Source organism: Glandiceps talaboti, chromosome 2 (assembly GCF_964340395.1).
Source record: "Glandiceps talaboti chromosome 2, keGlaTala1.1, whole genome shotgun sequence".
NCBI lineage: Eukaryota > Metazoa > Hemichordata > Enteropneusta > Spengelidae > Glandiceps > Glandiceps talaboti.
Genome location: NC_135550.1, coordinates 7,326,660 through 7,349,038, shown reverse-complemented (window position 1 = coordinate 7,349,038; position 22,379 = coordinate 7,326,660). Strand labels below are relative to the sequence as shown.

At 37.8% G+C, this 22,379-nt stretch overlaps 6 protein-coding genes and 1 non-coding gene across 7 annotated transcripts; 1 reads left to right on the top strand and 6 right to left on the bottom strand.

Moving 5' to 3' along the window:
* The first annotated feature begins 176 nt into the window (after window positions 1–176).
* Window positions 177–581, top strand: LOC144453742 (cellular retinoic acid-binding protein 1-like). Its single transcript, XM_078145083.1, has one exon. It carries the CDS (start codon window positions 177–179, stop codon window positions 579–581), a length of 405 nt encoding a protein of 134 aa, XP_078001209.1.
* A 2,869-nt stretch (window positions 582–3,450) lies between these two features.
* Window positions 3,451–4,575, bottom strand: LOC144453451 (fatty acid-binding protein, brain-like). Its single transcript, XM_078144753.1, has one exon. The coding sequence runs from the start codon at window positions 4,416–4,418 to the stop codon at window positions 4,008–4,010; it is 411 nt and encodes a 136-aa protein (XP_078000879.1). The 5' UTR covers window positions 4,419–4,575; the 3' UTR covers window positions 3,451–4,007.
* A 1,339-nt stretch (window positions 4,576–5,914) lies between these two features.
* LOC144453868 (5S ribosomal RNA) lies at window positions 5,915–6,033 on the bottom strand. Its single transcript, XR_013482444.1, has one exon. It is a non-coding gene; the product is annotated as a 5S ribosomal RNA (ribosomal RNA).
* Window positions 6,034–7,401: 1,368 nt separating this feature from the next.
* Window positions 7,402–9,239, bottom strand: LOC144453306 (fatty acid-binding protein homolog 6-like). Its single transcript, XM_078144560.1, has one exon. The coding sequence runs from the start codon at window positions 9,080–9,082 to the stop codon at window positions 8,684–8,686; it is 399 nt and encodes a 132-aa protein (XP_078000686.1). The 5' UTR covers window positions 9,083–9,239; the 3' UTR covers window positions 7,402–8,683.
* Window positions 9,240–11,571: 2,332 nt separating this feature from the next.
* Window positions 11,572–12,832, bottom strand: LOC144453680 (fatty acid-binding protein-like). The gene has a single exon (XM_078145011.1). It carries the CDS (start codon window positions 12,665–12,667, stop codon window positions 12,263–12,265), a length of 405 nt encoding a protein of 134 aa, XP_078001137.1. The 5' UTR covers window positions 12,668–12,832; the 3' UTR covers window positions 11,572–12,262.
* A 4,371-nt stretch (window positions 12,833–17,203) lies between these two features.
* LOC144453739 (cellular retinoic acid-binding protein 2-like) lies at window positions 17,204–17,542 on the bottom strand. Its single transcript, XM_078145080.1, has one exon. The coding sequence runs from the start codon at window positions 17,540–17,542 to the stop codon at window positions 17,204–17,206; it is 339 nt and encodes a 112-aa protein (XP_078001206.1).
* Window positions 17,543–20,204: 2,662 nt separating this feature from the next.
* Window positions 20,205–21,971, bottom strand: LOC144447085 (uncharacterized). The gene is made up of 3 exons (XM_078136995.1): window positions 21,909–21,971; window positions 21,165–21,346; window positions 20,205–20,600 (listed from the first exon to the last, which is right to left on the bottom strand). Exons 1-3 carry the CDS (start codon window positions 21,964–21,966, stop codon window positions 20,505–20,507), a joined length of 336 nt encoding a protein of 111 aa, XP_077993121.1. The 5' UTR covers window positions 21,967–21,971; the 3' UTR covers window positions 20,205–20,504.
* Between the last annotated feature and the right edge of the window lie 408 nt (window positions 21,972–22,379).

Here is a 22,379-nt window from a genome sequence, read left to right as displayed (position 1 = left end):
TCCACATTAGATAATGTCTCATTATCATAGTTTGCTCTCTCCTGGTACCAGTAAATAAACTAGTACTAACGAATGGTAGCTATAAAAGCCATCAAGAAACATCAATCATTTTATTCATCTAGTACACCTCTACAGTGGTACTGTACACAGACTTTCTATATCACATATCTGTTACCATGGCACCGAATTTCGCTGGAAAATGGAAAGAACAGAGAAACGAAAAATTGGCTGAATTTCTCACAGAAATAGGGACACCGTACTTAGTTCGCAAGGCTATGGCACACCTTCCCCTTACCGTCAACATCACACAGGATGGCGACGACTTCGACATCAGGACTGTTACCATGGTGAAAATTTTGGAACAAAAGTTTACAGTTGGGGAAGAATTTGAAGAGGTGAATCCATTTGGTGAGAAAGCTATTGTGATAGCATCGTGGGAAGGTGAGAAGTTAGTCATCAGACCCACGGTGGATCCGGGTAAACCCTGGCCGGTAGTTTGCCGAGAATTTGTGGACGATGTGATGCTATTGACACTTACGGTCAACGATGTAGTTTGTAAAAGGTACTTCAAGAAATCTTAAAAGCATATAGTCTGCAACCTTTGCTTATTTTTCGTCATTTCTGTTTCAAAACAAAAGCTCGCTTAAATTTTGTTCAAAATAACGAGCCATGAATTTCAAAAGCGAAAGAATACGGCAGCTAGGACGGCTGCGTATTGAGAACTACGATCATGTGTTAATTACAATGTCAAAGCAAGGTCATTGTTGAGATGAGCCTGGAGAACTTGGTCTTCAAGAAGGAACACAAGACTTTGTCTACAACGGCTGATCAAGTGAGTTTAGTACACACTGTATGATGCAGTTGGACACATCCATCACATGTACTACTTACTGTTCGTTCAGTAAACTTTTGGAATCGGAGGAATGCTTTTATCTAAATTTAGAATGCAAGAAGCTTAAGTAGTTAATACGAATGACCTAGTTTCGTTATAATAGTTTTATAATAGTTTTGATTAGGATAGATCTGTAAACTCATAATAAGGATTAAGACTTTTCTTTCTTGACTTTTAAACACGCAGGACCATCTTTACGAACGAGTGCTTTTTAATGTTTCGCCAATGAGAGCAGCCTACAGTGGACCAAGATTTTTTTAATTAGGTCAAATTTTTATTAGACTGTGTTTGCGCGGAAAAATATTTAATTTCAATTTCATAAAAAACATTGCATCAAGTATGGTCATTCAGTACATCATTAGGTATGGTAACATGTTTTCATGCTTGCAAGCAAGAGTATTTTAAGTCCCCGCGGACGAAGTCCGGAACGGGGACTTATGGATTGGGTTCCGTCTGTCCGTCCGTGCGTCCGTCCGTCCGTCCACAGCCGTTTCTTGGAGATGCCTGTACCGATTTTTTTCAAACTTGGTACAGGGGCAACATGCTATGGCATACATATGCACGTCAATTTGTTTTATGATACGATCCAATATGGCCGCCTAGCAGCCATTTTGTTTGCGAATTTTCCCTGTCTAAAGCCATAACTCAGACATGCTCACACAGATCTCATTCAGAGTTGGTATTAGGACAGTGTTCTATGGCATATATGTGCATATTCATTGTTGTCATGATACGGTCCAATATGGCCGCCTGGCAGCCATTTTGTTTGTGAATTTTCATGTCCAAAGCCATAACTTAGACATGCTTGAACAGATCTCATTCAAAGTTGGTATTAGGACAGTGTTCTATGACATACATGTGCGTATCCATTTTCATTGTGATACGATCCAATATGGCTGCCTGGCAGCCATTTTGTTTGCAAATTTTCCATGTCCAAAGCCATAACTCAGACATGCTTGAACAGATCTCATTCGAAGTTGGTATTAGGACAGTGTTCTATGACATACATGTGCATATCCATTTTCGTCATGATACGATCCAATATGGCTGCCTGGCAACCATTTTGTTTGTGAATTTTCCATGTCCAAAGCCATAACTCAGACATGCTTGAACAGATCTCATTCAGAGTTGGTATTAGGACAGTGTTCTATGACATACATTTGCATATCCATTTTCATATTGATATGATCCCCAATACCCGACCAATCCTTTATTGTTGTAGGCATGTTCCATGTCCGACAAGCAGACACAACATATCTAAGTCTGTTTGATTTAGGTTCACAAGTGTTGTTGCGTGATCAGAGTAGTGCTAATTCCTTAAAACCCAATCATAGCGGGGACTATGTCATTCTCAATGGCTTGTTGTGTAAGGCCTTATAAAAAAATTAGAATAGGTGCATTTTTTTATTTTACTTTATTATATTTATTTCTGTGTTAATGTATGGTTCAGGTTTTCCATCATTTTCCAAATGGTCTCTGTGTTGTTTATTTCTTCCTATCTGATGTACAGCCATTACAGTTTGGAAGAATAGTTTTATATTGTCTTTTTAAGATGATGTCAGTTTCTCGTGAGACTTCACAATTTTTGCGATTATTTGTTTTCTCGAATATGTAAAAATAAATGTTTAGGGTCGGCAGCAAAAAGCTATAGGTGGGGTCGGGTAACAATAATTTTTTTAGGCCTAACTGATTGGGTGATGTGTTAGTGTGTCAATAAACGCAGATGATGAGTGCTTTTAATACTTTGCTACGATTACTCATGGATGTATTACTCTAGTGTATAAGTCTCTGAAAGAACTGACTCTCTCACAGCCTTCATTGGTTTCGCGAAATTGTCCGTCTTTACTAAAAAGCAGCTATCTGTAGTTCAATCCTATTGGAAACACTGTTCTGTAGCCTCGAACTGGAGACGCCCATCGTACTGAACCGATGAGTAGAAGTGAACGAAGAGGGCACACCACCGTATGGACTCTGGATATTAGGCCCAAAAATATATACCTGGTTCTGGTCAGCGCGCGAGTGCCCTGAATACCCTTTTTTCGATCCTTTTTTCCCGATAATTTTTGCTTTCCCGTTCCTTATTTATTCCTGATATCAGGAGAACAAGCAGCTGAAATCTACCCTACATGCCAAGACTGCAAAGCCTAAACTGCTTCGAAGAAAAAGTAAGTTTTTCAAGAAATAAATATGATAGAACAGAGTATGTAAAGTGTCAAAAAAAATGTGCCAAACTAATAGGAAAAAAAATTCGCGTCGTCGCACCACTTTAGAAAGTTTACCCTGACCAGAACCAGAATTTTTTTTTGGCCTAAACTGCTTGGTGTAACAACAGGCCATGACAATAGCCAGAGAACAAATCATTCGATGTATCCTGATCAGTGGTATATGTCGAATATCGATACTTGTAACTTTAGAAAAACCATCCAGCACTTTTACAGCTGAATATCTCTGTACATTTAGCAGTAAATAAAACTAAAGGTGAATTTTTTTTTCAAGTAATTATATTCTGAGATGAAATGGAATGGTATGCAAACAAAGTATATTTGGGTAATACAATTTTTATTTTCATTTGCTCCTGTTAAGTGAAACTGAAATAGTATAAAAATCATAACTGTAGCAATTACATCTTTCCTAAATGTCTTTTTGAAATGAAGAATGCTGACCGTCAATAAATGTACCTAAAACAATGTGGTTTAAAAAAAACAAAAAACTTTTGCAGCTGATAGCAGGACTGGCAGGAGTTCGATTGTAATATTGGATGCGTTTTTGAACTGAATATTTTATAATATTGATATCAGATACCACTTTAAAGGTCTTTTTAATATTACGCTTGCATTTTGAAGCTGTAACGGCGTGTGCATGCCTTGTGATCAAATCAGCACTGACTCAAACTCAATGGGGCGATAATTATGTCAGGTCACATTGAGGTCACATACGCGCGTACGCCCACTCCCTCATTTCGCACGTAAAGCTCTTCCTGTATACTATACTATGATAAGTGTGTTCACCAAACTCTGATGGCAGTCGTACAGTCGTACCGTTCAATTTAAGCTATACGAGAGTGTAAATCAAAATTAAGACAACTTCAGATTATCTGTTATGATCATTTTTAGCGTTACACTTTCTTCTTAAAGTATCGATTTGCAACAACATCGCCCTTTTGCAAAGTCATGATAAGGTCTGTCCCGTCGTCTCCGACAACTTCACGCTGTATGATGGGATTGTTTTCGGGGTCGTCTGCTGATTTGATAACCAGTTTGCCGTCATCAAAAGTCGCAAGCGATCTCTTCGTGTCTCCTCCCCAGTGAGTCTCTTCAAATACCTGCCCAACAGTGAATTGCTGCTCCCTTGTTTTCATGGTAGTCACTGTACGGACCACGAACTCGTCTCCACTCTGGTGAATCTGTAGCGTCGGCGACACCGATGACATCATGCCCCTCAGCATAAAATTCACACCATTTGCTTTCAAGTATTCACTGAAATTTTCACTTTTTACATGTCTCCACTCGCCTGCAAATTTATCCATGTCCGCATCCAACCCAGGGCTACTAAAATCAGCTGGAAAATGACGAATTGTGTTTGTTGATGTTGATGTCTTGTCTGCATGGAATGACCTGGGTAACCCTGTTATTGACTATATGATTACATATAAATGCGCATGTGCAATGAACCTAATATGTTTGGTACAGCCTAAGTACTTGACAGAGCTGGTAATAGAATATGAGTACTTTCTTGTAGATAAAAAGCAATAGTCATTTTCGTTAAAGTACGTAGTGATAGATAAGAGATGGATTATGTCGCGGGACATTTAGAAATCTTCATCAACGATGTATAAAGTAAATTAAAATGCTCATTCCCGGCCCAACCAAAGTTGTAATCATGGTAACACATCAGTGCCGTGGATCTTTTAAATTCAAACAGCCAATCAATAGTGACTCTCGACTAGGGTCCGTAGAAAATCCATCAGAATTACCTAAAGAAAAATTGAAGGCGTGGAAAAGGTACCTTTTTTGACTACTGGTGGTACTGAGATATTCAGTGGTGATGAAATACCAACTTTCAACTCAGTGTTCAGACCATGGAGATACTTAGTATTGAGGCCTGTATGTCTACACAGTCAAAGCATTAAATTCAGAAGAAAAAAACTGAAAGTGAAATTCCAATTGTTCGATTAGTGAAACCATAAGCTTTTGATAAAGAAAACGGAGAGAAAACTGAGATGGTCATTTACATCATATCATTTCTTTTAACACAATGATTTAGCAACTAACGATTTTATCTGAATATGACAGAACAGAGGTGAATACAACTTTTGCGTAAAAATACATTCAAAATTACATGGCATCTTCATTATTTCGAAAGCTAACTCCATACTCACTTTTCTCAAATGTGTCGGGTATCTCTAGAACCACTGCATTTGAAATAATTAGCATTGCAACAGGTGTCCAGCATTTTCCCCGAGATACACTTAAACTTTGGCTGGTACGTGGACGTCGACAGTTATATAGAGGTTTAAATTGATTGATTGATTGATTGATTGATTGATTGATTGATTGATTGATTGATTGATTGATTGATTGATTGATTGATTGATCGGTCGGTCGGTCGGTCGGTCGGTCGGTCGGTCGGTTGACTGACTGACTGACTGACTGACTGACTGACTGACTGACTGACTGACTGACTGACTGATTGATTGATTGATTGATTGATTGATTCACCCACCAAGCATGACAATATGACCCAATTACATGAGTGGAAATGTACCAGTATACAAAGTGTGTTCTAATATATGTAGAGGGCTAAGCTATCAAAAAACCCTAGGCCTGCTGAATATTTCCGTAAGTTTACTCTGCATCTTAGCTGGTCCCAACGATAAGAAAGCTGTGTTTTCGATAACCCAACCGACTCATGTTGTTGTTTGACAAATACTATAAAATAAATAAATAAAGAAAATAACTATAGAATAATATCTGGAGTATTAAACAGCAGAGAAAAAAGTTATTCAAAAATTAAAAAAGATAAAGCCTACGGCACGTGGTATTCCCAGGCGGTCTCCCATCCAAGTACTAACCACGCCCGACGCAGCTTAACTTCGGTGATCAGACGAGAACCGGTGCATTCTACGTAGTATGGCCGTAGGCAGGTGTTACAGGTAAAAATAAATGACTAAATACGAACGCCTCGTTTAGTATCCACTAGAAAATACAAATTGGAGAGAAGTTATCCGTACTGTCTTGAACACTGCCATTTTCGATGAGGAATGTGAGTGAAAATCTATCGCCATAGACTCACGGTATTCAGGGTACGGCCGTTAGTCGCTCTCAGAACAAGTCGACGACGAATTCATATCTGACATACTACCGAGTAAATAAATCAGTCTAAGTTTACCATGGCTTTTAACGAGTATGGTGAACTACCTTAGGGTAGAGTTTATTCCAATGAACAGAGGTAGTTCAAAGGGGCCTCCAAAGGTGAATGAATTCTACTATTCCACTATATATATATATATATATATATATATATATATATATATATATATATATATATATATATATATATATATATATATATATATATATATATAACTCGGTGAGTATCAATCTGCTAAGATAGTGCTCTATACCGCAGTGGCAGAGCGTAATAGTTTTGGTAGTACTGGAACTCTTTCTTGGGTGTAACTCGGAGTTTCACGCATATTGCGATCATCAGACACTCTGATGTCTGATGATCGCAATATGCGTGAAACTCCGAGTTACACCCAAGAAAGAGTTCCAGTACTACCAAAACTATATATATATATATATATATATATAAATTCTTATTAAAGTTCTTGCTGCGGCATGGCATAATTATAGCTGGATTATGTAAATATTCTTTTTCTCTGACTTCAAATACGTTCCGCGAAGCTTTTTCTATCGCATCTCTCTTTCATTTTGACCTGTGCTTGCTCGATATTTGGTTTTATTATCATGGAAACCAAATTGCCTTTACAAATAATAGACGGGCTAAATTTCGAAAGAGATGGTCACTTCTGAAGAATTTTTTGACTCGGTCTGGGTTGTCACATTTTCTTTTTTTCCCTTTGTATGGTCAGCGTGTTTTGTGCTTTTCTCTTCTTTTGTTTTGTATATTAAATAAATAAAAACTTCGGGGAAAAAGGATAAGTACAATAATGTTTCACTTTTGGTACTCAAATATATTTCACAAATCATTCCAAAACAAATATACTCGCTTTTTTAAATTTAATTTAAAGACAATTGCCAAGTTTCAACATGTACGAATAGAAATTAAATCAACATTTTTCTCTTTAAGAGTGTAAGTTGAATTTAAACAGTATAAGCTTAGTCTGCGAATAAATAAATAAATAAATAAATAAATAATAAATAAATAAATAATGTAAAATTCCGACCTCCCTAGCCTCTTTTCCGAAGTCATGTTGTCGGAAATAAACATTTTTTTAAAAATATTGTTGCCTTTGTACGTGTTGCTCACAATTACGGTCAGGCTGTGGCACAGCTTTCAATATTTCAAGTCCTGAACTAAATCTATTCTACGAAATAAATAAGATGATTATATTATATAGAGGGATACAACTAATAGTCTAGTCACTCGTTTATTACTTTCAAAATTCACACGACGAGCAAATACAATATATACATGACAAAAGGTGGGCCACCAAACTGAACAAAACACTAGTAATTGCATTGATGAAAGTAAAAAGCTTTTTATTTGATATAGTCAGTAAAGGGTGTTTTGTTGGGCTGTCAACCTGTTTAACTGCCAAACAATGATGGAAAGCTTTTCATCAAAGCCACCCTAGGCTGTATAGATGAACTTTCACTTACATACAATAATGAGTGCGAGTTTATTCTAGTGCCAAGTAGTGGTGTTATTTTTACATGTCTAGGAATCATTACGAGTGTCGAACGTAGGAGAAAAGCTGCAGCAATTGATATCAATGTTGCAACATCTGAAATGGCATTTTTCCTTATTTCTTTTAAGAGTAGAGTGCTCATTCTCATAGCTCAAAAACATGGCATATCGTGTGAGAGTAATCAGGCTAGTCTTGGACAACAACTGTGTTGGTCTTCTGAGGTCTCCGGCGTACAACAGTTGTCTGACGTAAAGTAATTATAGTATATAGTGAAGAACAAACATGGGCCACGTACAGTCACCTCGTTGTTCTTATTCTTTACTCGAGGCAATGTGTCTCTCTCTATTCTCCAAGCTAATATATTGCAAAAAAGCAGTTAAAAGATGTAGCGTACACAGTTTGAGAGTTGATAGTTAAAAATTCCAGCAGAAATGTAACACTTACTCAGCTAGCTCTGTTTTTTTTACCTGGAACCCTTCCCCATCCACCACCCACCCAGCCTGAGTATAACGCATGATTGACGTATCACTCCCTCATCTTCCGTGCTTGCTGGTACCTCATTATTACATTTGCATGCTTAAATTCGGTCTGGAAAAATCTCCTATCTCAATTTACCAATCGGTCTTCTTACTTGTCTGTGGTTTTGATCACAAATGTATAGTCTTTGTTAAAAGCATTCCTAAAAGTCTTCTGGTGAACGCTTTCTGTTTTAGCTGTAAATCCAAGTATTGGGAATAAACCTTACTGTAGTTACAGTTGTAGCTAGTACGCTCTTATAAAACGACAAGCAGTATGAATATCATGGATTCTAGGCTTATTAAACCAGCTAGTACATAGCAGAGGTGAGGCTACATTATAGTCATGTTTTTGAACCATGAAGACAACAACTCCTACATGATGTGTCCATACGGTTCTGTTCAAGCCGACTTGAAAAAACGTTTGGCTATGACGTCTCCCTTTGTTAGAGTCATCACTAGTTCTTCGCCGACGATTTCTCGGACCACCACGGGTCCATTTTCCCCTTCGATTGGTTTCATGATAAGCTTATCGTCTTCTAAAGACGCAACCACCTTGGCAGTGTTACCTGCAGGACCCGTATCTTCAAATGATTCACCAATCTTGAACGTACTCTTCTTGGAGGTAATACCAATATTTAGGGTTATTGTCCAAGTGCCATCTTCACCTATCGATATCTCCAAACTAGGTGATGTCGACGTCGCCATTTTCCTTTTCACTAATCCAACATTCATGGCCTTCAGGAAATCGTCTAAATTCTCGCTTTTGACGTGCTTCCATTTGCCTGCAAGTTGTGACATTTTTCTTCGGTATATCACTGAATTAGAATGCGTTCTACAGCTGCAGTGTGGGGATGTTGTTCAAGAAGGCGTACAGAGACGTCGTCACTGTGACTAACACTGAACAGCGACCTAGATAGGTGTAGCTTGGCAGATGCTAGTAGTACTACAACCTCCTGCGAGCTGCGAGATCTACTAATGACGTTGTATTGACGAGATTGTATAGTGCAATTGTTTGCTTTGTGGTATTTCGCTTTCAATGAGTATATAGGCACCATGCCCCAGCATGCATTTGTAATAGCGAATAGTGGAAGGGAAGGAGAGAAGAATAGAGAAGGTTTACATTTTCGAAGTACAGGTAAACTAAAATCGCGCACTTTTGCTTTACCATAGACCCTCCACCAACATCCACCAACAGCATGTTGGTATGCTTTTACCTACTGGGTACAGTATTCATCGCGTACGTACTCCGACACCCAGGTCCATTAGCCAAGAATCCAGGCGATGGGGATTTTGAATTTTTGAGAGGGGAAAAAAAACAAATTCGAAATCCCCATTGGCTGGATTCAAGGCTAACGTTAGATTGAAGATATTACACAGATGTCATGTGTCTTGTTAGATCGTAATATTAATAGCATGTCATAATACAAGTATAATGCAAATTGTGTGATAATGTCATTACAATGCTAGTCGATTGTTTATGTAGGCTGAGTACAAATGCAAATTACTTTTGTTGTCATGGAAACGATGAGTGCCATGATCTTAGTGTAGAGGCTATCCATACGTGACTCCGATTCTCCTTCCACAGCGGCTATCACTCCGAACAAAACAAACGTCACAACACGATGAATAGAGGTAAATAAGGACATCTAGCCGCTTTCACCACATCGGAAGTTTTAATCAGATTGGGGTAGTCTCAGACTTGCTGCTTGACGTTCGGGCTTTCCCTCGATACTATAAGCGAACGAAATTCGCAGTGAGGGCTTTCCCGAATCCTCGATAGTGATGTTCGGTCGTATGTCGTATGACTAGGTCACGGGTAGCATCTTGACTCAGGCATAATCTATATACGAACGCTAAAAAGTGTGTTGACCTTTGTCCATCGTGTCCTAGGTGAATTACGGTCATTGATTCTTTCCATAAATCTAAAACAATTATTGTGGTCTGAGAGCTTACATTTACAAAAATAGCACCAACGACGTTGTGCACAACTGGGAATTCCAAGCTGTTATTTTATAAAGAAGGTATTTCTTTTAGTATGTGGATATGCACGCACGCACGCGCGAACACACACACACACTCACACACACACACACGTGCATGCATGCATACATACATACATACATACATACATACATACATACATACATACATACATACATACATACATACATACATGCATGCATGCATGCATACATACACATACATACATACATACATACATACATACATACATACATACATACATACATACATACATACATACATACATACATACATACATACATACATACATACATACATACATACATACATACATACATACATACAAATTACATGCATATTAATGATTGTATAATTGTTTCATCAACAACTCGTCATCTATACCCCTAGAAACATCATCACCAAATTTCATCAGATTAGCAAGTTAGTAATTTTGAAGTTTTGGCTTTTTGACAAGAAATCACATTTTTAGGCTTTATTTGCCTATCAACAATCAGGTAATATTGTCTTTAATAATTCTTCAACTGAACATATCTACACACATTTCCATCAATTTTCAGAAGATTCTGTCCTAGAGTTTTTGGTGTAGTGTTGGTTTGAATAATCTCCACTATAATATACCTAAAATAACATCGCGATTATATAACAAACCTGAGAAGTTGCACTGAAAAGTCAACTGATCAGATGAAATATTACTCTTAGGGGCATAACTTGCTTTCCCTGATCATATCATTTTCATTTGAAAGTCCGTACCTAATACCAAGGGGTAATCGGACTGGCGTTTTTTGACTTTAGTGGTTCACATCCACACACAACCACACACACACAACCACACACACACACACACACATAGGCATGCACGCGCGCGCGGACGGACGGACGGACGGACAGACAGACAGACAGACAGACAGACAGACAGACAGACAGACAGACAGACAGACAGACAGACAGACAGACAGACAGACAGACAGACAGACAGACAGACAGACAGACAGACAGACAGACAGACAGACAGACAGACAGACAGACAGACATATTTCTCGGTGCCTAAAGCACTACTGAACCCAGTTCAGTTGTGCTAAAAAACAGACACATATATATACACAGACCTTCGACACGCTGACCTTTACCAGGTACGGTAAATAGGGAGTAACATATGGGGGCGAATAGGGGTGTTTATTTCTAAACATGTGGATTAATTTTGCTATTTTGGTTTCACCATGTAATACCAGAAACTTTGTTGTACAAATCTGAGAAAAAATCACACGTTTTTACAGCCCTCTATATTTCAACCCTCATAACATACTTATAACAATTTTAGGTCTATCCCCAGTGTCAGGCAGTGTTTGTTTCATCTGATAACATGGCTTCCTAAATTACGCATTGAGATACTAGTATCTCATACATATCGAGATACAAATGTAATATATACACTTATCTTTGGAAGGGTACAATATTACTGGGGAGTTTATTGCACTCAGGAAATATATGAAGTAAAAAAAAAATGTGCATAATCGGACTGTAGGTCTCGGAAATCGCGGAAACTGTGTTTATCAACAGTATGCTGTGTATGTCGTCATCGTTAGCACCATCGTTCAACCGCACGAGGGCGTGATTCCAAATCTTTTCTGACACCACACTCGTGCGTGATAACTGACGTGAATCTTTGCCCTGACGAACTAAGATATAAATGGGTGACTACTGTTCGTTGTATATTGTTATCAACGGTATCCGAAATGTCATAACATATATAAATGTATCTTATGATCAGATATGATTCGTAAATACGAAACTTTGGCGTGATCAAAGTTTAAATTTGAACATTGGAGAAACTATTGTATGATTATACATCATTACAAGCATATACTGATGTCGGTCAAAGTTCATTATGATTTAAAGTGGTCCCCGGTACAAATCGTAATTGCAATAATATACAACGTGCAAGAATTTGAGTATTGATCAAACTTCACTGAAGTATCACACTCTGACAAAGAATCTTTTGGCAACTACACCCTTGAATTCCAAGGTCATGGTCATGTCATCCTCCTCGACTTCTCTGATACACACGAGACCTTCCTCTGGATTCTGTGCACGCTGTAAGACCAGTTTGCCGTCCTTCAACAATGCGACATATTGTCTCGTAGATTGAAATGGTCCATCCGTGTCTTCGAAAGGCTCGCCGATTTTAAATGTGTTCTCTTTCTTCTTTATCGACAGTACAAGTTTCAGCGTCCAAGTCTCGTCGTCAGCGATGCTTATGTCTTGAGCTGGTGAGGTCGAGGTCATAATTTTACGTAGTAACCATGGCACTCCCTGGGCCACCAGAATCTCGTTCAAATTCTCGCTTCGGACATGTTTCCATTTCCCAACAAACTGTGACATCTCAGCAAATGACAACAGGCGGTGGATTCGGTTGAATGGTAACTCTATATGCCTATATACTAGTATATGTCCAAGTAGAGGTGACGCTTAATCAGTGGCTAACCCCGTGACCCTAGGCCTGTTGTGGCTTTGCATTGGTTTTCTTGTACATGCACACCATGTAAAGCCTACTCTTGTTGTACTCATGACCTACTCTTGCATCGTTTGTACACCGTGTGGTGGCGCCCTTCAATGTCGTTCCAAATTCATAGAGCGTAAGAGTCCAGTGTCGTGAAATCTCGCCCTCGCAATTCAACCAGAGCAATGTTTTCGTGCTGGGGCAGGCGATCCATTTTGCATCTTGTATCATGTATCATGTATCATGTACCATGTGTACTTGTTGCCTCAAAGCGAGGCCCACGGTTTTTGAAGATAGGAAACGTTTCTCAATGAACCTGTGATGTAAGTAGATGTCAATTATCCAAAACAGAAAATGAGACAAACGGTATTATGTAACAAATTTAGATGCTAGAAAATTTGCGATTAAATTGGCATAAGCTGAGTTTATACAACTTTTACTCGAGTTAAAATACTTAATAAAACCTTGATTAAACTATTCTAGTTGATGCAAATCTTCTATGTTTATGCAATTGTCTTTTTACATTGTTAAAGCAGTTAGTTGTATAGTAGGGATTTCCTCGACATTTTTTTTATACGTATGATAAATTACGTCATAAGATACTTGACGAGTCACATATCTTAATACCAGGTTCGGAATGAATAGCAAGTGATGGTTAATATGCTTCAGTAAGCAGAATTACTTGAGTGCCTTTTGAATATGCAGCACAGATTATGCAGTAGAAATGTAGAAACTTGGCGTATGTCCCTTTAAAATGAATGTTTTGTTAGATACAATCACTTATACTCAAAATATTTATTAAAGATGGATGTTTCCGATAATATGACTTCAGAAAATAGGTTGGGTAGGTCGGAATTTTATTTCATTATATTTTAATTTAAAAAAAAAATACTTCGACCCCAAGATAAGATACTCATTGGTCATAATACTTCCCTGAGAGTTTGATGAGGTGGCAGACAATTATAGACGAACACGTTATGCAGACTGTACTGTTATAGTCTAAAAAAGACATGGTTTCTCTCTGGAATACGTTTTTTGTTGTTGAAAAAGTGACCACAGATGAGGCAAAGGCATGCATAGAAATGGAAGTAAATTGTTACCACTTTACCTTTTTGGATACAAAAAATGTTTAGGGTCGGTAGCGTTATCGGAAACACACTATTTTTTGGACCTTGCTCGTTTATAGTACTCGTCAATAGTATTCATCATCTGTGGGTAAAAATATTTGTTGTAGCTGTATATAATACATGTAGATCAAATCAAATTGATTTGGGGTCCGTATCCAAAAAAATCAGCGCCCTCAACGGCGGTCATAATTTCAATCTGTTCCTGTGCTGCTTATGGATAATATTGACCACTGATGAACATGTACAACGTGTGATTATTGGATTTTTAACAATTTTCAGTGAAAGATAGTGGTTGTCTGATCGAAAAATGATACTCAAGTTACAACTAGTAGAGTTTTAAACATGGTGACAGGTCATTCAAAACCGATTCAGACTTGCCACTACGCTGTCTGCATATCATATAATGCATATAGCATTGACCACTAATTAACAGATACAATGTCTTTTTATAAGTAACCGGGCAATTTTAGTGGATATATCTGGTTATTTGATGAAAAAATGGCCCAGTTGCAGCTAGTGTAGGTTTAAGACTTCCAATACAAACACTGTTTTTTGAGAAATATAACGAGAAATGAGTTCCGACCATTGTATGCTACTCTCCACGTGTATTACAAAATGTACACGATACAAGGCAATTAAATCGATGATCTATGGGAGAGGCCTGTGGGTAATTAGTTTTTTAGAACTACGATTAGTTATGGTGAGTAATTTATCACGATGCGAATACATTTAGTAATTTTATTATAACAGGTGAACTCTTTAATGACATGTTGTCGATTTCATAGTCAATCATTCATTCATTTTCAGATCTACAGAAATTGACCTGTGAAGGTCAACTACATATTTACTGTCACAAAACGCGGCAACGTCATTATTATTTAGTTTTTTAAAGAATTTCAAAATCCAGTACATATTTTTTTTTCGATCAGTGATGTAATGTGACACCGACCTTCAGTGACTGCACGAGTACTGTTGTTTTGACGAGGTTTGGTACTTTCGTCCTCCAAGTACAGTAGTGTATTTGTGATTTGTGGCAAATGTAAACCAAACCGATTACTGTCCGTGGCATAGGAAACAACGTACATACGTCGAGGAATGTACGCTATATTATGTATAACTGGGTCTTAACATGTTAACTGGAATATTTGACAAATATAGCAACTTTATCATATTATATAATCCAGAATTTGATTACACAGTATACAGTAATCCAAGTTGACAAGTCATGTCCCCACGACAATTGATTTGGTACTTAGTATGCAAATGATTGCCGGTTGGCCTTGACATAGACTGTGACTTACGCCACAGTCACTTGTGAGCTAATATTCTATTCAATGATCATATTATACAAAATAGTGGCGTTATATAGGTATTTACAAATGTTGATCCGTACCTTATTACGTCATTATGTTGTATTATGACCGTCCTTGAATAAAATATTAGCTTACAGATGACTGACTTACGCAAATATATGGCTAGAATACATACTAGTTGAGAGGGACTCGTCGAGAACCATTTCAAGAACAGTTAATTATCTCCCAATATGTTATCATCATGTCTTGTCAACCTACCCCCATTATGTTCTCATCCGTCAATTCATTACCATGGTTATAGTAAACGTCAACATAGTAAGCGTCATGAAATTGTCACACCACACTATTGCCATGGTTATCATATAGTTACCGTCATCGTAAAAGGTTAGATGGGAAAATAAAACGTTATCAGAAGGCAGCAGACGACCAACATCCGATATTCTTATATATCTTGGCTGTTGTGCAATGTATCTTTACACGCATACAACACCGTATATGAATACTATAAATGCCTATATTTATTCACTTGTACTGTATTCGCTTCCCTGTTTCAGTTTTACTCTCAGAGTGACTTTCATTTAGCAATTATCATCTCAATACCTAAGTAAGTAAATTAGCTATTCACATTTAGTCATAGAGACGAACATGTAGCCTTTTCACTAAATTCCCGGGAAAGCTCTATCGTTACCACAAAAATCAATACCTATACGAATCGAGACGTAGGAAATAAAATACGGAAATTGTTGGCAGTTTTGTTGCATGTTTATTATTGAAAATGAAATATGCATTAGTACTGATGGATTGATCTTAACAATAATGTGCATTTCACAGGGACATCGTGATAATATCAAGTCCTGCTTGCAGTCAGACGGAGGAGTCGGAACTCGATTTTGATAATGTGATATCGTTCCTACTAGGAAAAGAGACTGTGTCAGTATCGAGTCACGACTTATTCCATCTGCCTGTAAGCAAGGACTAGATGATATCCGACAAAAAAAAGTGCGGTATCATGTGTCTACCATTATACTTTTTTAGTCGAATGTCAACAAACCTGAATACCTAAACTCTGACGTACGCTCATCTCTGACGATGTATCATCTATCATGAGTGTCCCCGAAACAACGTCCGTATTTACAGTGGAAATCGTCTGGATGGCATGGACAAATAATCTACAGCCTGTAATCTAGGCTTGTAACTCACGAGGTTTGCACATGACTGCGGTTACGTAGCTCTAGGTGATATGATATCAGGGGTACATCAACGTATAAAATTACTAACCAGGAATATCTGAACAACATGTATTACTAGTAACATGCCTGGCTATTCCCCATATATATTTATCATCTTTCAATTTCATTTAATAAAGGAAACAAAACTATATGAATATAAATTGAGTACTAAGTATTGCGAATAAGCATCATGCCAGTCAAAGTCTATTCCCCATATATTCTGTTCATCAGTTTTTCTATTTCATTTTTTTAAAAGTTAAAACACACAACAATTAACACTAATTATCGTTAGCATGTGATTTTAAGTGGTATCGATCAATTCCTCTGTAAGTAGTCAATATATGTACGGTGCACAGGATGTACATACACTGATGAAATCCGATGGATACGTATGAAATGTTAAGTCCGCCGGATATTTGGTATTTTCCTCATTTTTCGTTTTTACTTGTAAGGTGAACGGCCACGTAGTACTGGCATTTTTTTATGACATTGTGGTAGTACAGATTGGTACAGAAATGGCTTTCCCCGGGATTATACATGTAGTGGATTTGTTGAATACTGAAGTGTTGTATCGATTTCCCAGATACACAAATGGAGTTGACCTTGGCACGGTAGATCACTGTGCAACGTCAGTGTGTGTTATATGGATTTCACTGCCAACAATCGGTCACGGCACCATTCAATGATTCCTCTATACAACCAACCTTAACCTTGTACAGCCATTCAAAGAGAGTACTATTCTCTCGAGGTTACGTCTCCTTTGTAAAATATCTCTTTGCAACGACACCTTGAAAGTGTAAAATCACTACGAGTTCATCGTCTTCTAATAACTCCCGCTCAGTTATTTGGCTTTCTCCGCCATCCTCCACCGCTTGAACGATCAATTTATCGCCTTCCCATTTAGCGACAGCTGACCTCGTGTCGCCATTCATAACAGTGTCCTCAAATTCCTCACCCACACAGAATTTCAGTTCAACTGTTCTGAAAGTTGTAACCGTTCGTATCGTGAAGTGGTCGCCATCTTGGTATATCTCCAAGACTGGAGTCACCCTTGCTATAATTCCACGATGTATCATACCCACGCCCATCTTTTTTAGCAAGTTTTCCAGGTTTTCTGTCTTGTGTTGTTTCCATCGTCCGGAGAAATTTCGTGTCATTATTCAAATTGAAGCACGAAATGGGCCAGTGGCAGTCGTATCTTGCGATAACGCGTGTGACCCGCTTTCTCGGCTTGGTTGCACTTGTTAACTTCGATCGATATACTATGCCCCAGTATACTTGGTCACATGACCCTGCGTCGGTGGCGATTATGGTTTCGGTTGATTGCCAGTGGCCTGTGACATCGGGGACCTTTGCCCTCCGACCATAAAAAATATATATAAGTTTGCATATTTAATGAATGTAACAGATTGATTAGAGCCTGGTGTGACGTAATCCATTCCGATAAATATCAAAAAATCTCGATTTTATACATGCTTTGTCTGGCCTACTAGACACAAAGAACTCATTCATAAAATCACATCGGGATAGGAATTATAACATGTTCAAATTTTTGGTGGTAATTCAAACTAAAAATGAGGGAAACGAACAGAACATTAGAACGACGAATAATGAAAACTCGTCTAAGCCCACCACCCGTTATTATTAAAACTACTTCCGAAATCAAAGTCTGAGAAAACATACTATTAGATACAATAACACGTGTGCATAACATGTAATATAGCTCCACGCTTCAAACAGCAGACGTCTGTCGAGTCTGTCTGTAAACACAAGGTTATGTATAGAGTATTTACATATGCGTTCGTGATATTCACGAGATGACGTTGTCATAGTGACAGAGCACGTGGTCTTGATAACGCTTGTCTTGGCAGGGCGACAATAGTTGGTAGTTCTCTCAGTCTCTATTACAGTGATATATATATATATATATATATATATATATATATATATATATATATATATATATATATATAATTTTTATTAAATTGATCATATGGATGAAAATTGGCTATATATTTATCTGTGAACTGTTAAAATTGATACAATAACTCTACTACGCTGTTCTACTTGGAAATACCATTCGAAAGCCTGATATATACCAAGTCCATGTTTATGATTCAAATTTAAAAAGTGTGAAAAAGTTTGTGGATTTCAAATCCTTGTTTCTTTGGTTTGATTGTCTGATATAAATTACATAAATTAGTTGGATTAGTCTGTTCTCTGCGCTGTTGAGATACATTGTTAGTTGATCATACATACTAGTCCTCGTATCATGTAAAGGGCTGGGAGGTACGATGAGCTAACGATGTATCTCAACAGCGCAGCGCCTAGCAGACTAGATGTATATAATCCCAAGGTATCTTTGCAATCTGTCACATTAAGTACTGTATTCTGCTATTTAGATGCATAGTGCCATGTGGGTCTGTAGCCTTTAAATGGACAATAGACAATGTATGACCTTAACACAGTGTATTAAATCTAATAATGCAATGTTAAAGGTTTGTCGTGATTGACATGTATGGCGAGGTTATCATGTATAGAAATGTTTTGTGAATAAATTTGATGAGTATAGAATTTAACATTGAAAACCATACAATAATGGTCTGCCTGTTGGTGTTATCATGAACTTATGCGCCTCAGCAACGACACCCGTTCTGTCATTCAAACGGTGGTGGCGGAGTCGTCATCATCACATTTCCAGTAAATATTCATTGCTAGTATATATTGCTGAGATATAAAATATCGCTATCGGAAATACGGCTTTAACATTCAAAATTGGTAATTTTGGTATTGTACGCTGAAGGCCGATGAACCCACAGTCACTTGTGGGCCAATATTTTATTCAGGGATGGTTCTAGTATAGAACGTTCGCTTTATTACGAATCCAATCTCTCTGTACCCGTAGCCTAGATTCCATGATGCTTGTAGTTGATTTGGGCTATTGGTTATATGTTACGTAACATTACAAACTTAATCAATGACAATTATAGACTCAAGGGTATTACACCCTTAAATGATATGAATAGAATATTACCCAAAAAGTGACTGCGAATGAATCTTGTACTGGCGCCTAATAACACTAAAGGTTCCGATCTCTCCGCAAGCAGGTTAAATTTTGATGTTATCAGTTACGATCTGTTGATTATCATCACTTTCATACATGGTCATGACTAGTCTGTGAGGTACGCAAATGACGGGGCGCCCTCATACATCGGTCAACCCCTCTCAGATAGAGATAGAGCGAGAGAAAGAAAGAGAGAGAGATAGAGAGAGAGAAAGAGAGTTGAGGGAATGGGAGGTTGGAGGATTCATGTGGCTTCTTTAAAGACTTTGTTTGACAGACAGACAGACAGACAGACAGACAGACAGCGACAGAGAGACAGATGTATATATATATATATAGAGAGAGACAGAGGTGGGGGTCTGGTGAGGGCTATCTGGATATATCATTTATGGAGACGTTATGGACAGACAAACACTAAGAATACACTACGAGTACTGACTGTATTATTTGTAAAATTGTAATTCACTTTATTCTGAAATTCTCACCCTTGCTGTGACGTCACCAATATACAACGAAAATCAGACGCATTAAAAATTTGTTTTCACATATTTTAAAAATTCATTAGTTATCAATATAATTATACATTTAATAATTCAAATCTCCATGTTAACATATTGTTGTTATATAGATCAATGTATCTCTAGTGCCGTTGGCTAAACTTCACTATACTAGTATATAGCTTCTCCTTTTAAGTTGACAGATTATTATACTTTAGGCCAGCTAATTGACGAAAGTTCTGACGTAGGTCTTAGATGACGTCATCTCTCCTGAATACATGCATAACTGATGCATGACGCGGGTCCTAGATAACGTCATTTCTCCCGAATTCTTGTAGAACTGGTGCATGGCTGCATGACGTAGGTCCTAGTTGACGTCATTTGAGATCATTGAATCTTACACAGATCATTGAATCTTACACATGTAACGACATGTTACATGTACATATATACACAACGACTACATAATCAAGTAGATCCCAAGCGTCTTCATTTCTCATGAATGGCATGCAAAACACATACATGAAATAAGTCCCATATGTTCTTGAATTTATCCAGACTGTATTTTTCTAGCCTCAGTAATGCCTGTGTAGTAAAAACAAACAACAACAGATTATAATAAGATACAAGTCGGTTCATGTAGATGGTGCCCCTAACGACCGTCTTCATACTTCTGTCGTTTTTTGAGTATTTTACAACAATATAAAACACCCGTCAGAGCTAGAGCTTTTCTTTAGTCTTGATAAGGACATGATCCAATCTTTTCCAACTATGCCACAATAGTTATTTTCTGAACTCTTAAAGTTGTTTATTTTCTCAGTGTAATGAGTGTAATGAGTGTAAACGCATGTTTACTATTTTGACCATAGTGTGATGGTAATACAAACGATATACAATACATGTATCATGGTAGTCTTATGAACAAGTCCGCTTTATCGGAACAATATACGTTCCTAACGTACATAAAAACTTGTGTTATAGACCACTTTTGATTTGAGTTAGTGCAGTGTGAATATTCTCAAAAAATACCCACTTTAAAAAAAAATAAATCGAACCGAATAGTGGCATGACTTAGCAACCCTAACGGCGTACGTAAATTTACTATCGAGAATATTGTTCAAGTTGTTCCTTCAAAAGTCGAATACATACCCGTTTCATTACAACAGGCGACTGCTTGGCAAAATGCTGGATACAGAACTGGAAGTTGTAATCTAACATCCGGGGATTACTCTCAATAATAACTTTAAGGTGATACCATATGGCACAGGGTAGTTTATATTCATTGCCAATGTGAATTAGTCGCATCTGTTGTGGTTTTGTCATCCTTGGACCTGTAATAATATAGATTATAAAACGTGTGTTAGTGCCGCGTGAATGTTTGTACTATATATTGACAGGGAACACATTCTCGGCGCTGGGAGCTCTACCTACTAGACCACCCCAAGCGAGATGGGAGGTGGTCATATAGGCAGAACCCCCAGTCTCGGTAACCGAGACTAACATCAATAGTGTAATCATACCTCTGTTCCTGTAGGGTGTTCCACATTTACTGTTCATACGTTTCAAATGGATATGGTTAATTGTAATTCTTTGCTAATCACTGCTTGACGTCATGTTGCATTGACTTGCCTTTGACTAGTACTAATATGCGCCACTCTGAAAGTTATTTCGTTTTAAATTAAGACCCGCTATACTTTTGAGCGTATTGCTGAGGACTCGGTAAGGGCTTATTAGATCTTTTTGGTATGGTGCACGGTTGAATAACATATTCATTATATGCTAATGCCCCTTTTGAATGATTACTAGCCAGTTCGTTAAGATATTGTGTTTAAGACCAGAAGAAGTATAGAAAGAAAGAAAGATATGAGATCATAAAATCGGCACTTCACTTACCATCCCAACTTTGAACCTGATAGTTCCGATGAATACCACTTTTTTCTAATCCTTCCATTAACTCTTGCTCTTCAACTAGTTCTACCCACGATCGGTCACACATTTCCTCTTCGTTGTCTTGATGACGTGAAATTGGAGTCCGACATGTAGGGAGTACACGCCTTTCAAGATGTTGTGATTCAGTTTGTGTGGCGACACTGTTCACAGAACTGACGTCATCATCGTTATTATATCCGGAAAATGCACTTTCATCGTCCGATTCCTCATCACTGTACCAAATATCAGAATCGCCACTTCCGCTTCCATGGCAACACGGTGCTGATCCATGACTACAGTAAAATATAGAATTCCAGCGTGTGTTCGCCCCACTTTCTTCTTGTTGGAAAACATGTGGTCCACTATCACCGTTGCTGGCGCCCTCCATCTCACAAGTAGTATATATATCAAAATTTATCTTAGAAAAAATTGGGA